Source organism: Emys orbicularis, chromosome 4 (genome assembly GCF_028017835.1).
Source record: "Emys orbicularis isolate rEmyOrb1 chromosome 4, rEmyOrb1.hap1, whole genome shotgun sequence".
NCBI classification, from domain to species: Eukaryota; Metazoa; Chordata; order Testudines; family Emydidae; genus Emys; species Emys orbicularis.
The window spans coordinates 83379548-83392865 of record NC_088686.1 but is presented as its reverse complement, the minus strand read 5'-3'; the positions used below and the strand labels follow the sequence as shown (position 1 = coordinate 83392865).

The following is a 13318-nucleotide window of genomic DNA, read 5'->3' as shown; positions in this document are numbered from 1 at the left end:
ACTTAAACCAGATTTTTCACAAGTGGCCACTAATTGTGTGTTCCTCAGTTTCTGGGTGCCTGACTTGTGACGCTGGTGTATAATCTGCAGGAGTCTTGAGCACTCACAGTTGCAAGTGAAGTCAGTGGGAGCTGTGCTTTGAACATATAAAATGCTATATGAGGCAATATACTCTGAAAAAAACAGGTCCTAGTTGTCTCAGATTGGGCATCCCTTATTAGTAGATTATCCTGACCTACGTGTTCTGTGCCTCAGTTTCCCCGTGTGAGATAATACTGCCTCATCTCAGAGGGGTGTTGCCAAGGAGGAAAATTAACAATTCTGTCTTTGGAGCAGGGTTTGAATAGTGTGCAGTAAAGTGTGTCAGCTTTGCAAAACGTGTTTCACCAAATCTGCGTTTTTATCAAAAAATAGTTTCAGCCAAAAAACTTCACCCAGGTCTAGATACACAGGCAACCATAATTCTGGCATTTTCAGAAGATATTTAAAGCTGAGGTCCTGCTTGCTTGTGTTCATTAACCGTCCTGTTTGTATCACCAAGGGGGATTAACCTTGGTGTGCTGGCCAAATTCTAACAATGGGAATTTAATTCTCCCTAACTAAATTCCGTCTTCAGTTTCACTTGCACACAGTGCTCTTGTTATGTAGTGATAAAACAGGAGCTGCTGAGTTTGACTTCAGAAGTGACTGCATTTTGGTAGTGGATTAGAGTAATCCTTGACAAGTTTTTAGATTCATCTATGCTTGGAAAGTGCTTTGAGATGAAGGATGCTCTATAAATATAAAGTGATGTAATTTAGTCTAATTATTGTTCAGAAAACTATTGGATTTGAGAAGGTTGTATTTCATCTTAACCTGAAGTAATACTGTAATTGAAACATTCATCTGTTCTTTTACACTTCCAAACTGCCCACATGTCTTAGGTCCCCATTTAAACTGTCTTTCGTTTGCACCTCAGTTTCCTAAAATCTTGGAGGGACTTTGCTATGGAGTGATGTCTTCCTTTCCAGAACACTTCATAGTACAACTCCTAGGCTAGGTCTGTCAATCTGAACAGGGGGATCTTAACTTACACGTTCTGCTTGGCCCCAGTGTATTTAGAAAAGAAGACCGTAAGATCAGAGTTTTTGTTAAGGTCTGACTGTATTCTCGCTGATGCACAAGGCACAGATGAAGACCATCTCTGTTCTGAGGAGCTACTGAATACCCCTCTGAGGGAAGGTCATGCCCCCTTTGGCTAAGAATTTCTTTATTGAATTCAAGTCTGTGTGAGACAAATAAGGAGTCTGATTGCATTACTGCAATGCACTCCTTGTGGGGCAACCTGGGAAGGTAACTCAGACTTCAGCTAGTGAGAGTGTGGCTGCCTGCTTAATGACCAGGGTTTCACATGGAGCATGTTATACCATGTCCGTGCTTTCAGTTGGTCTCCATGGGTAAATCATGGTGTTGGAAAAGAAAACCTTTTGTAGTATCTTAGAGATCATCTCCCACTCAGCTTGCCTGTGCTAGGAGAAATTGGATGCCTAATTCACTGCTGGTGGGGACAGTAGTGAGGGCTGGAGTGTAGAAATGCTGCAGGTGCTGTTGCTACTGCATCAAACTGTAAGCTATCCACTATTGTGAACAACAGTGTTGTAATATTGATGCTGAACTATGGGTCCAGTTTTGCCAGTGCAGATGCAGCCTTTTCAGGCTCCAACTTGGCATTTAAGATCAGCTGGCACAGTTGAGCTCACAGCCTTCTGGTTTGTAAGTCTGAGGTCTGGGGGCAGGCTGGTCCCAGAGGAGGGCCATTCACTCTGGAGCTCACTTCTCCTCTTGTTGCACTTGAATCTAAGACTATTTTCCCACAGGGTATGGTCTTGTGGTTAAGGCATTGGACTGAGGTTCCAAAAATCTCGGTTCAGTTCCTTTCTCTGCGAAAGACTTCAGTGCGACTTTGGGTAAAGTCACTTAAGTCCAGATTTTTGAAGTTCTCAGTACCCACAACCTGGGGCCAGATCTTCAAAACTGCTTAACATCCAGAAGCTCCCTTTCAGATCAACTTAGCACCCAACATGCTGAGCTCTCTAAAATCCATCTATTTTGGTGCCTAAACGGGAAATGACCTTTTAATCACTCTGTGCCTCAGTTCCCCCTTTCTAAAATGAGGAGAATGCTTCCTTTGTCTTGTCTATTTAGATTGTAAGATCTCGGGGGCAGGGATTGTCTGTCTTACTAAGAGTTTGTATCATACCTAGAAAAGTGAGGTCCCAACCAAATGACTTTGTTCTTTATTATTTTATTACTGTCATCTCAGGAAAAACCTTTCTGGTGTGTGGAAGAAGTGTTTGAGGGTTTTCCCTTTGAGGGTGGAGAACAGGGAGTCCTTTGGGCATTGATTTGGTGCTAGATGTAGACGACCTTAGTGTTCATACATGCACCTAAAGGCTGAAATGGACGCTTTTCATTATTGGTCTTTTTCCAACTTCTTAAAAAAAGAATAAGGAAAATTTTTCTGTTAAAGCAAAAAGCATATGGAAAAACTGCCATATTCTGAAGGCTCCTGCAAGCCGTCCTATTTAGGAAGTGTGAATTTATGCATTAAGTTGCAGGCCCCTGCTCAGACGAAACTGGATATTCGTCAAGATTAACAGAACCTTTACATGAGGAGTGTGAAAATGGGTTGTCAGCATAACAAATGTGTTCCTGTTGTTCTCAGTTTTGCGACTCATGCTGTCATCTTAATGTGTCTTTTTAAAAAAATGTTTATTATTATTTATTTACATGGTGCCAGTTATGTGCTAAGGGCCTTTACAGACAAAGAGCCTGATTCTAAACTCACTTACACGGTTGAAACTTCATTGACATAAGTGGAGTTACTCCCAATTTACATAGTGGTCAGATCAGATTCTGAAGTATCCTTTCGCTCAAGGGTAGGCTAGGGCCTTTTGAGTCAATGTAGGGAGAGGCTAAGGCCTTGTCTACACTGCCACTTTACAGCACTGAAACGTTCTCGCTCAGGGGTGTGAAAAAACACACCCCGGAGCAATGCAAGGCCTTGGCTACACTTGCAGATGTACAGCACTGTGAGTTAAACCTGACTTCGTACAGCTGAGTAGGGAAAGCGCTGCAGTCTGTCCACACTGACAGCTGCCCAGCGCACTGTCGTGGCCACATTTGCAGCATTTGCTGCGCCATTGGGAGCGGTGCATTATGGGCAGCTATCCCACAGAGCACCTCTTCCCATTCTGGTGCCGTGGGTTGTGGGAAGGGGGCATGGGTGCGGGGCATTCTGGATCCTGTCCCAACGCCCTGTGATGCATCGCTTCGCATCCCAGAAATCCCTTTGTTTCCGTCCACCTTTGGCGCCATCTTTCAACGGTTTCTGTGCAGCGCGATCTGTCTGTGGGAAATGGAGTCCGAACTGCTGAGGTATATGCTGACTTATCTCACCAGCACGTTCCGTTTGGCTGTTGAACTATTCCTTAAGATCCAAAGTGAGAGTGAGGAGTCCGACGATGCTATCGAGCCGCGAAACGCGTATGACACGAAATTGCTTGTGGCATTCACGGACATGCTCAGCACCGTGGAACGCCGCTTTTGGGCTCGGGAAACAAGCACCGAGTGGTGGGATCACATCGTCATGGAAGTCTGGGATGACGAGCAGTAGTTGCAGAACTTTCAGATGAGAAAAGCCACTTTCATGGGACTGTGTGAGGAGCTCGCCCCCCACCCTGCGGCGCAAGGACACGAGATTGAGAGCTGCCCTGCCAGTGGAGAAGTGGGTGGCTATTGCAATCTGGAAGCTGGCAACTCCATACAGCTACCGGTCGGTCACAAACCAGTTTGGAGTGGGAAAGTCGACCGTTGGAATCGTGTTGATGCAAGTTTGCAGGGCCATTAACCGCATCCTACTCAGAAGAACCGTGACTCTGGGTAACGTGCAGGACATAGTGGATGGCTTTGCACAAATGGGGTTCCCTAACTGTGGAGGGGCGATAGACGGGACGCACATTCCTATTCTGGCACCACCCCACCTAGGATCCGAGTACGTTAATCGGAAGGAGTATTTCTTTATGGTTCTCCAGGCGCTTGTGGATCACCGTGGGCGTTTTATTGACATTAACACAGGCTGGCCCGAAAAGGTGCATGATGCACACATCTTTCGGAACACTTGGCTGTTCAGGAAGATGCAGGCCGGGACCTTTTTCCCAGAGCGGAAGATCACGGTAGGGGAAGTTGAAATGCCCATTGTGATCCTTGAAGACCCCGCTTACCTGTTAATGCCGTGGCTCATGAAACCCTACACAGGGAGCCTTGACAGCAGCAAGGAACGGTTCAACTACAGGCTGAGCCGGTGCCGAATGACTGTGGAGTGTGCCTTTGGCCGTTTAAAGGGCTGCTGGCGATCTCTGTATGGGAAGCTGGACTTGGCTGAAAACAGCATCCCCGCAGTTATATCCGCATGCTGTGCCCTCCATAATATTTGTGAAGGGAAGGGTGAAAGCTTCACTCAGGCATGGACCTCCGAGGTTTAACACCTGGAGGCTGAATTTGCACAGCCAGAGAGCAGGGCTATTACAGGGGCCCAGCCCAAAGCTGCAAGGATTAGGGATGCCTTGAGGGAGCAACTTGAGGCTGAAAACCAGCAGTGTTATCTGGTGCCCTGCAGGGGAGTGAAGTGCAGTAGTTCCAATCTTTAGGAATCAGTGTTTGCTAAGCAGACAAGCAGACTTGCAGTGCCTGTTTATTTCCTGGGCTAAGGAGTCTTTTACTTTATGCAATTAATAAAGAATGTTTTCAAAGCCAAAAAATCCATTTATTGAAAAGAAACAAGGGGGTGGAGTGGGGAACGGTACAGTCACAGATTCGCGTATGTCCTGTCTGGTGTGCTGTGCAGTGAGTGCTGCACTTCAGGATAGCTATACTGCATGGTGATGGGAGTTGAGTGCAGAGGGTAAGAGTCATGGTTTTCAGGGCTGGGTGGTGAAGATACTGGTGTTGGAGGCAGCTGGTGGCGTGAAGAACACGGAAGTTGAGGAAAGTGGGTTGGAGGTGACTGGGGCACAACGGAAAGAGTTTTGGGACAAGGGCTGTAGGTGGGGTGGCGTTTGCGGTACTGCTCCTTCTGCATGGCTACGAGCTCCTGGATAGCGTCTGCTTGGCGCTCCAGGATGCTTATGAGCCGATCCGTGCTTTGCCGCCAGTGCACTGCGTTTTCCTGGCGGATCCTGTTTTCTCTCTCCCTCCAGTTCTGTGCTTTCTCATTCTCTTTAATAGATATGCTGCAAGAAGTGATGCGGCAGTCTTCTTTGCTTTTTTGCGGTCTCTTCCTGAGTCTTTACAGTCTCTGAGCAGGCGATAAGAGGGACGGCTGAGGTCTCAAGGTTGATGCTGCTGTATAGGCAAAATGCAACATTTTAACAGAGGCAGCATTGTTTATACCAGACAGAGTAATGATTCCCTCCCGCACTTAAGGAGTAGAAAACACACAGAGTCTACACAATAGCATAATTTTCCCATCCGAAACAGAGCACACACATCCCACGGGAGCCTCAAAATGGTGAGTAAGGGGGACTGATTGTTTCAGGGCTGCACTGTCCTCTGGGTTTCTGTGCCTTGGGGAGAGCCAACAGCTTCAGGGGGCACCTACACTGAACACTGTCCCAACATTTTCCACAGGACTTCGTCCTGGACGATATCTCGCTGCTGAGGGTGACCTGGGAAGCAAGGGAGGGTCTTCTACTGCAATGCGGCTTCCGCCCTGGCCCATATGCAGCTTGCCTGTGTGCAGCAATGGTCCCCTCGCGGCACAGTGGCGCGGACACGTTAGCCTGGCTGGGACAAGGACCACGGTGGCTCTCCTGATAAACCTGCGCAAGCGCATTGTACACGTTCTGGATGAGACATTCGAAGAGATTACCGAGGCCGATTACCGCGATGTGATAAACCACATCAATGCACTATTCCTCATGTAGGCATGCATGCAGCCCTAACCCTCCTCTCCCAAAGAGCCCGCACCGAAAAAATTCCTTCCCGAAATAAAAACCGCTTACCGGGAACCTGCTCTTCTGTTTGTCCTCCACCAAGTACCGGCCGCTGCGACTGGCTACCTTCCTCCTGGCTCGAGAAGAGCTCCTGGCTGCATGGCTTCAGGGATTCCGGGGTGTCTCCATCCGGCCCACCTCCCTCACTCCCGTTTTCCTCCTCCTCCTCCTCCCCCCCACCAGCTCTGAAGTGTCCATGGTGGTGCTCGGAGTGGAGGTGGGGGTAACCCCAAGTATTGCATCCAGCTCTTTGTAGAATCGGCAGGTCGCGGGGGGGAGCACCCGAGCGGCCGTTTGCGTCGCGGGCTTTGCGGTAGGCACTCCGCAGCTCCTTCACTTTAATCCTGCACTGCAGGGCGTCCCGGTCATGGCCCCTTTCCATCATGTCCTTTGATACCTTCCCGAAGGTATCGTAATTCCTACAGCTGGAGCGCAGCTGGGACTGTACAGCTTCCTCCCCCCAAACACTGATGAGGTCCAGCAACTTGCCATTGCTCCATGCTGGGGCTCGCTTGGCGCGTGGAGGCATGGTCACCTGGAAAGATTCGCTGATAGCATGCCATGCCGGGCTGAGCAAACGGGAAGGGGATTTTTGAAATTCCCGGGGACTGTAAAGGGTGGGTCACATGGTTGGTTACCTGAGGCCAGGGCAGTAGAGTTTGTACTGATGACCAGAGTGGCTAGAACAGGCATTGTGGGATACTGCCGAACTGGGATACTGCCGATACTACTTCTGAAGGCCAGTCACAGCGCATTGGGCGGCCACACTGGCGCCGCAGCGCTGCAGGAGCAGCGCAATACATGCTATTCCTCTCGGGGACGTGGAGTACATGCAGCGCTGCAGCCACGGAGATGCAGCGCTGCAGCCACGGAGATGCAGCGCTGCAGCCACGGAGATGCAGCGCTGCAGCCACGGAGATGCAGCGCTGCAGCCACGGAGATGCAGCGCTGCAGCCACGGAGATGCAGCGCTGCAGCCACGGAGATGCAGCGCTGCAGCCACGGAGATGCAGCGCTGCAGCCACGGAGATGCAGCGCTGCAAATGCCTTGCCAGTGTGAGCTACAGCGCTGGGGGCGGCTTTACAGCGCTGTAACTCGCAAGTGTAGCCAAGGCCCAAGTTTCAGCGCTGTAAAGTGGCAGTGTAGACCATGCACCAGCGTTGGGATTTAGTAAGTAAAATCATTAGTCTATTCATCAATAATCATCATGGCAAAGGATGAACAGTAAATCTAATGCCAGGATTGTATATTTGCAGGACTTTCTTTGCCAGGCTGATAATTATAGTAGAGAGAGAAAATTACTTGAAGTTCATAAACAGAAGGATACTGTGGCAGTGAATGATCTAGTTCCAATTTCTTTACTTAATTGGTGTGGCCCTTCTTTGATATCCATATCCTAGAGGAACTACAGGGAAAACTATGTGCAATGTATCTCCTCTACATCTTCTTTGAAGAGTCCAGTGAACAAAACTGACATGTTCATCCAGTACCACTTGCGCAACTAAGGGCTTATCTGCACATCCAACGCTGCAGTGATGCTGCTGCACCACTGTAGCACTTAGGCTATGTCTACACTAGAGAGCTTACTTTGGTGCAGATGTACTGATGCAGTTGCGTCGCTGTAAAATCTCTCTTGTAGCTGCTCTGTGCTGATGGGAGAGAGTTCTCCTGTAGACATAAATCTACCCCCAATGAGTGGCGGTGGCAGTGTCGGCAGGAGAAGCTTTCCACCAACATAGCGCTGTGCATACTACTTCTTATGCCGGCATAATTTATGTCGCTTAGGGAAGTAGAATATTCATATCCCTAAGCGACATAAGTTTTGCTGACATAAGTGGTAGTGTAGACATAGCCTTAGTGAAGAGACTACCTACGCCGACAGGAGAGCTTCTCCCTGAGAGGCAGTAGCTATGTCAGCGGGAAAAGCTCTCCCATCGACCTAGCCCTGTCTATACCTGGTGTAACTGCATCACTCAGGGATATGGACTTTCCACACCCCTGAGCAACATAGTTGTACCAGCGTAAGTCTGTAGAACAGACCAAGCCTAAGGGCTGGTCTACACTACGGGGGGGTGGAGAGGATTGATCTAAGTTACGCAACTTCAGCTATGTTAAGAACGTAGCTGAAGTCGACGTACTTAGATCTACTCTACCGCGGTATCTTCACTGTGGTGTGTCGATTCCCCTTGCACTTCTCGTTGAGGTGGAGTACTGGAGTCGACGCTAGAGCGATGAGCGGTCGATTTATCGTGTCTATACTAGACACGATAACTTGACCACCGCTGGATCGATCGCTGCCTGTCAATCCGGCCCGTAGTATAGATAAGCCCTCAGACAAAGTGCTGTGAAGTGTACTGACGTGGGCAGATAGTTTTGTTGTTAACTGTTGGGTCCTTCACCTTGCTGCAGTAGCAAACCTTTTGTTTATCTCGAGTCTGTCTTATGCCAATTTTGAGACCTTCCAAGTTAAAGTAATTTCAATAAAGTAAAATTATTTTAACTGCTTTATCCTAATCTTTGGTAAATGAGATAATGTCCCACTTCCTATCAGGTAATTGATCTTTTCAGGTTTATTAAGTATGTTTAGCTTTGACTCACCACACCTCTGAATCCATCCATCATTTAGCTTACAGGGATTAATGCAGGCTCTTTGCTGCGCAGAATCTCCTGTTTAAATATAGAGCCAGACCTCTACATTTCATGCCGCTAGGCTGGAAGCGTAGACTTGGGAGCAACCTGAGAGTTAGGGGTATTGAAGGCTGTACAGAAATGTGAGGGAGAGTTACGCTGCTGCTGGAGTGGCAACAAAAATAGCCTAGCTGTCATCCTTTCTATGTGGGGAACGAACTCCATGTACAGATGGCGATCAGAGATTCACTTGAAGGAGGAGAACGATGACTCCTAATTTGAAGGAATGGGGCTCTTCTGGAAATATTTTGTAATAGAATTTTGTTTTGGGACAAACAGGTGCAGCAATGGAGAAGAGATTCTCAGATGCCTGGGGAGCAGGGAACAGTTCAGTGCTTTGCCTGCTTCCAAACAATCACTGAAAGGGTGATAGCTCAGACTCTTGCACTATAAAGCTGTTCTCTAACAAGCAACGTTCTCTCCCATGTGTGTGATCTGCAGGTGACTCGGAGTGAGATGAAACTGTGTGTTCAGCAGGAGTTTGACACTGTACGGCGGCTGGTTTGTGAGGAGGAACGGAAAGCTCTCCACCTAGTGGACCTCCAGGAAGCAGTGGCCACTGCTCATGTGACAGAGGTGCTGGCGGAAATCAACGTCCACATGGCAAAGCTGATGACTGAGATGGCAGAGATCAGAAGGCAGCTGAACACCTTCAATGAGTTAGCCCTGCTCAAGCCTGAGGTAAAAACTAAGAGCAGATGAAATGATTATGGCAGGAGGCAACACAACATTGTGATGGATGCAGGAAAGAAGTCTCCCCTGTTGCATATGTCAACATTAAAGATGCCCACAAATGCCACTAAATGTTTGACGTGATAAGCCAAGATGCATGTAATAGTGCAGGATGAGTTGTGCGGTCATATTGAATACCCACATTCTTTAAGTGGTTAAAGGGGCACAAAGCCAAATGCCTGTAACCACTTAATAGTGGATTTCTAGTGTACTGCAGTTGTAATTTTTTGAAGTGTGCTATTGCTTCATAAAACATCTAGAGAATGCTTTAACATTCTTGTAAGATGGCTAACAAGTGGTGAGCTTCAGGGTTATAATAGCCAGCCAGCCTGCCCTCACCCTCACCACTCCACCCGGGATACCCATTTTTTGCATAGCAGGGCAGGACTGTTGTAGATATAATAGTGCATGTGCGTTCCTGGGAAAATGAAACACCTAGGACAGTGATATTCCATCCTTGGTTCTTAAACTACATGTAGATCTCACAGCATCTGTGTCTGATCAGCACTCTTCTCCCCCTACCTGGGTTCTGAGTTTGGGATTGGATAAACAGCCACCCAAAATTCATCTATAGCCAAACTCCTTGCGTGTGCACACCTAACTAAAAAAATCTCATGTAACTGGCATTTCTGCTTCTAGTCCTCATTTGAATCCCGAAGTGCAAAGATGGGGGGGCAGGGCAGGGGGGATTATGGTTGGGGCAGGGAAAGGGAAGCATATTCAAACGCTTCAAATGTGTACAGCTTCAGTTCTAAAAGCCTGTAGTGGGTTTTTTGTTTGCTTTTGTTTTTCCCCAAACCAATTTGCCTCTCCCTTGTCTATCACTTTACCCATCAATTTATGCTTCCTCTGTCTTCAGCACTGTAAAAGCTTCATAAAACACTAGCTTTTTTGAGGTATTCATTACATGGTGAATGAAATTCCTGTAACTGTTTAGACTATATAATGATATGGTAACTTGATATATGCCTGCTAAGGGAAGCCCATTCTTCACATCTGGGCTCCTAGGTAGGTGTGTACATCAATGTGGAATTATGTTGCTTTTGTTACAGTATCGACCAAAGGCCCCAACCAAGATCAGAACCCCTTTGTGCTAGGCACTGTATGTTTAGTAAGAGAGAGTCCCTGCCCCAAAGAGTTTGTAATCTAATGTTGAACACCTTTATAAGGCCCACATATGGGAATACAGGTTTGCAGTTTAAAGATGTATGGTTTTAATTCACATAAGTTTTCTTTTAATCCTCTTCATAGACAGTGGTTGAAATTCAGCCCTGGTGAAACTGTAGCTACTTCCCTGGAGTTACAGCAGGGATGAATTTAAGAAACTCAGGTTGGAAAGAATCCCAGTAGGTCAAGAACTAAAACTTGAACTTTTTGTGATGCTCTAGGAACAAATTAATTCTGCTCAATCTCTTTTGATGCAATTGCACCTGTAATGTAAAGGGAACTGAAGACACTCTGATAGCTGAGTTGAATCAGCAATCTTTCGCTGTTGGTACCACTAGTGCAGGGATTCCCAAACACGGTTCGTGGCTTGTTCAGGGTAAGCCCCTGGCGGGCCCCAAGACACTTTGTTTACCTGAGCGTCCGCAGGTACGGCCACTCACAGCTCCCAGTGGCTGCGGTTTGCTGTTCCCGGCCAATGGGAGCTGCGGGAAGCAGCGCGGGCCGGGCCATCACTTCCTGCAGCTCCCATTGGCCAGGAACAGTGAACCGCGGCCACTGGGAGTGCGAGCGGCCGTACCTGCGGACGCTCAGGTAAACAAAGCGTCTCGGGGCCCGCCAGGGGCTTACCCTGAACAAGCCGCGAACCGAGTTTGGGAATCCCTGCACTAGAATCTGCTTTCACATTATTCAGTGAACTGCCACCGAAGTGCCTACAGCAGTGGTACCATGAAGAGATTATTTTTCTCCAGCAGTGAGAGAAGAGTGTTGCTAAATCGTGACACTAGCCATTTTGACACTGGTACCAAGAGGTTGTGCACTTAAAGTGAAGGTCTTAAAATGAGAATTTTGTATGAGTCTAACTGTTAAGGTGTCTTGGTTTCACCTCTGATGCTTCCTCTGAACCAAGCTTTGAAGAATCTCCACCTAGCACAATGGGGTCCTGGTACATAACTGGAGCATTACTGCAATATAAATAATTGCTTTGATACCAGTCCCTGTTTACAGATCACTGTCTTGAATTTGAGTCACCACTGGCTTGAACTTTGTGCATTCCAACTGTGCAAAGTGGGTCCAATTTTCAGTTACACTAAGGCCCCTTTACACTGCTCTTACAACATAACAAGACTCCTAAATAATGCTGGGATTTCGGGGGGGCTCCCAGCCTGCTATAGCACTGCAATAGCAGGCAGACCCAGCTGGGAAATTGAACTGGGAAATGTGGCTGGAGCAAGTTCTTTTCTGGCTATTCTCTCCTTCCTGGGAGCCAGGGGAAACAGAGTGCACATTAGAAAGGTTAGAGTAACCCTGAGGCTAGTGTAGTTTTTCTGAGGGCCAGACAGAGCTCTGCCAAGCCCAGAACACAGGGAACTCAAAGAAAGCTTGAAGCCATCTTTGCCCCAAGCACAGTGATGGCAAAATAGATGTAAGAGTGCTACTGATCTGCTTTGGTAATCTTGTACCCTCTTTGCATTCCTTGGTATAATTGTATATGACTACATCAAGTGCAAGGCAGTGATTGAATCAAGTCTAAAAAAACAAATTCTGTTCTTGGTTACAATTGTACAACCCTAGTGGAGTCAACTGCCTCACCAAGGGCAGAATTTAACCCCCTACTTTAGAAACCATGGAGCAAATCAATCCGTGTTTGGAATCCTTTAACTTCAGTGCCGTTACACCTGAGGTTGAGTTGTCCCACTGTGTGCCGGAAACTGAAATTTGGATTCACTGATGGAACAGCATGCCTTCTGGTAGGGTTGTGAATTAATTTGTGTCTGGAGTCTCCGTGCTTAGTTGTAGAATTCAAAGTGAACAGTCAACTCCTCATTATTCTTTTGTAAATAAATATGGTTTTGTAGAATTTTCAAAATTCCAGTGGAAAGTTGGTGTGGGGGAGGAAATGAGGTGTTTTCTCTAAATGAATAAGCCTGGCCCTGTGGAACTTGCAGCCTAGTGTTGGTACCTGAAAACCTAAAAGTGAAATTGATTAGAAACCCAATTGTGATGTCACTTACACTGAAGTAAATCTGGAGAGCAGAATTAGACCTGACTATAAACAGAAGTGAAGGTCCAAGCTGAGAGAAATGAAAGGAACTAGAGAAATAGCTCAATAAGTAACAAGAAAAGTAAATCAAACTGTTTGGAATTCTCTTAATCTAAGGTTAGATTAGTAACTTAGGGAAAAAAACATATTTTTTAAAAGCCTGACTGTGCTTTTAGCCTGACCATGGCCCTTAAACTTTTCTCTGTCTGTGGTTGGAAGACTGATTGGTACATGTCAGTCTTGGGTGCAGCAAGAACAAACCAAAGTCTGCTTCAGCAGATGGGCGGTTGGTTACTGACCTCAGATACGCAGGTGAAAGATACTGGGGTGAGCAACCAAATGTGACCATGATTCTTTGCTATGGTGGATGGTTGATGTGGAAACATTTCTGATGGGATGCAGAATAATGACTTGACTTGGGGCAGATGACAGTCCACACAATTGCCACTTGTGCATATGTCCTTAGCTTTGCTTACAGATAATTTTCTCCTTTATAATTATCTAAGGTAATGTCAAGTTTTTGTCCATCAGGTGTCAGGTGTTCTATAAGGCAAATGATTTAAGTATTTAAAGATGTATTGAGGTATGCTGTAGATATGTAGTTGCCTAGTTATGAAAATCATGAAATTGCATGACTACTCTGGTTTATATAATATTC

At 46.9% G+C, this 13318-nt stretch overlaps 1 protein-coding gene across 1 annotated transcript in view; it reads left to right on the top strand.

Moving 5' to 3' along the window:
* Nucleotides 1-13318, top strand: part of TRIM44 (tripartite motif containing 44) — an 89514-nt gene that overhangs the window by 27384 nt on the left and 48812 nt on the right. The window contains exon 3 of the mRNA XM_065404181.1: nt 9162-9401. Within this exon, the coding sequence (XP_065260253.1) occupies nt 9162-9401 (240 nt within the window). The remainder of the gene's footprint in view (nt 1-9161; nt 9402-13318) is intronic.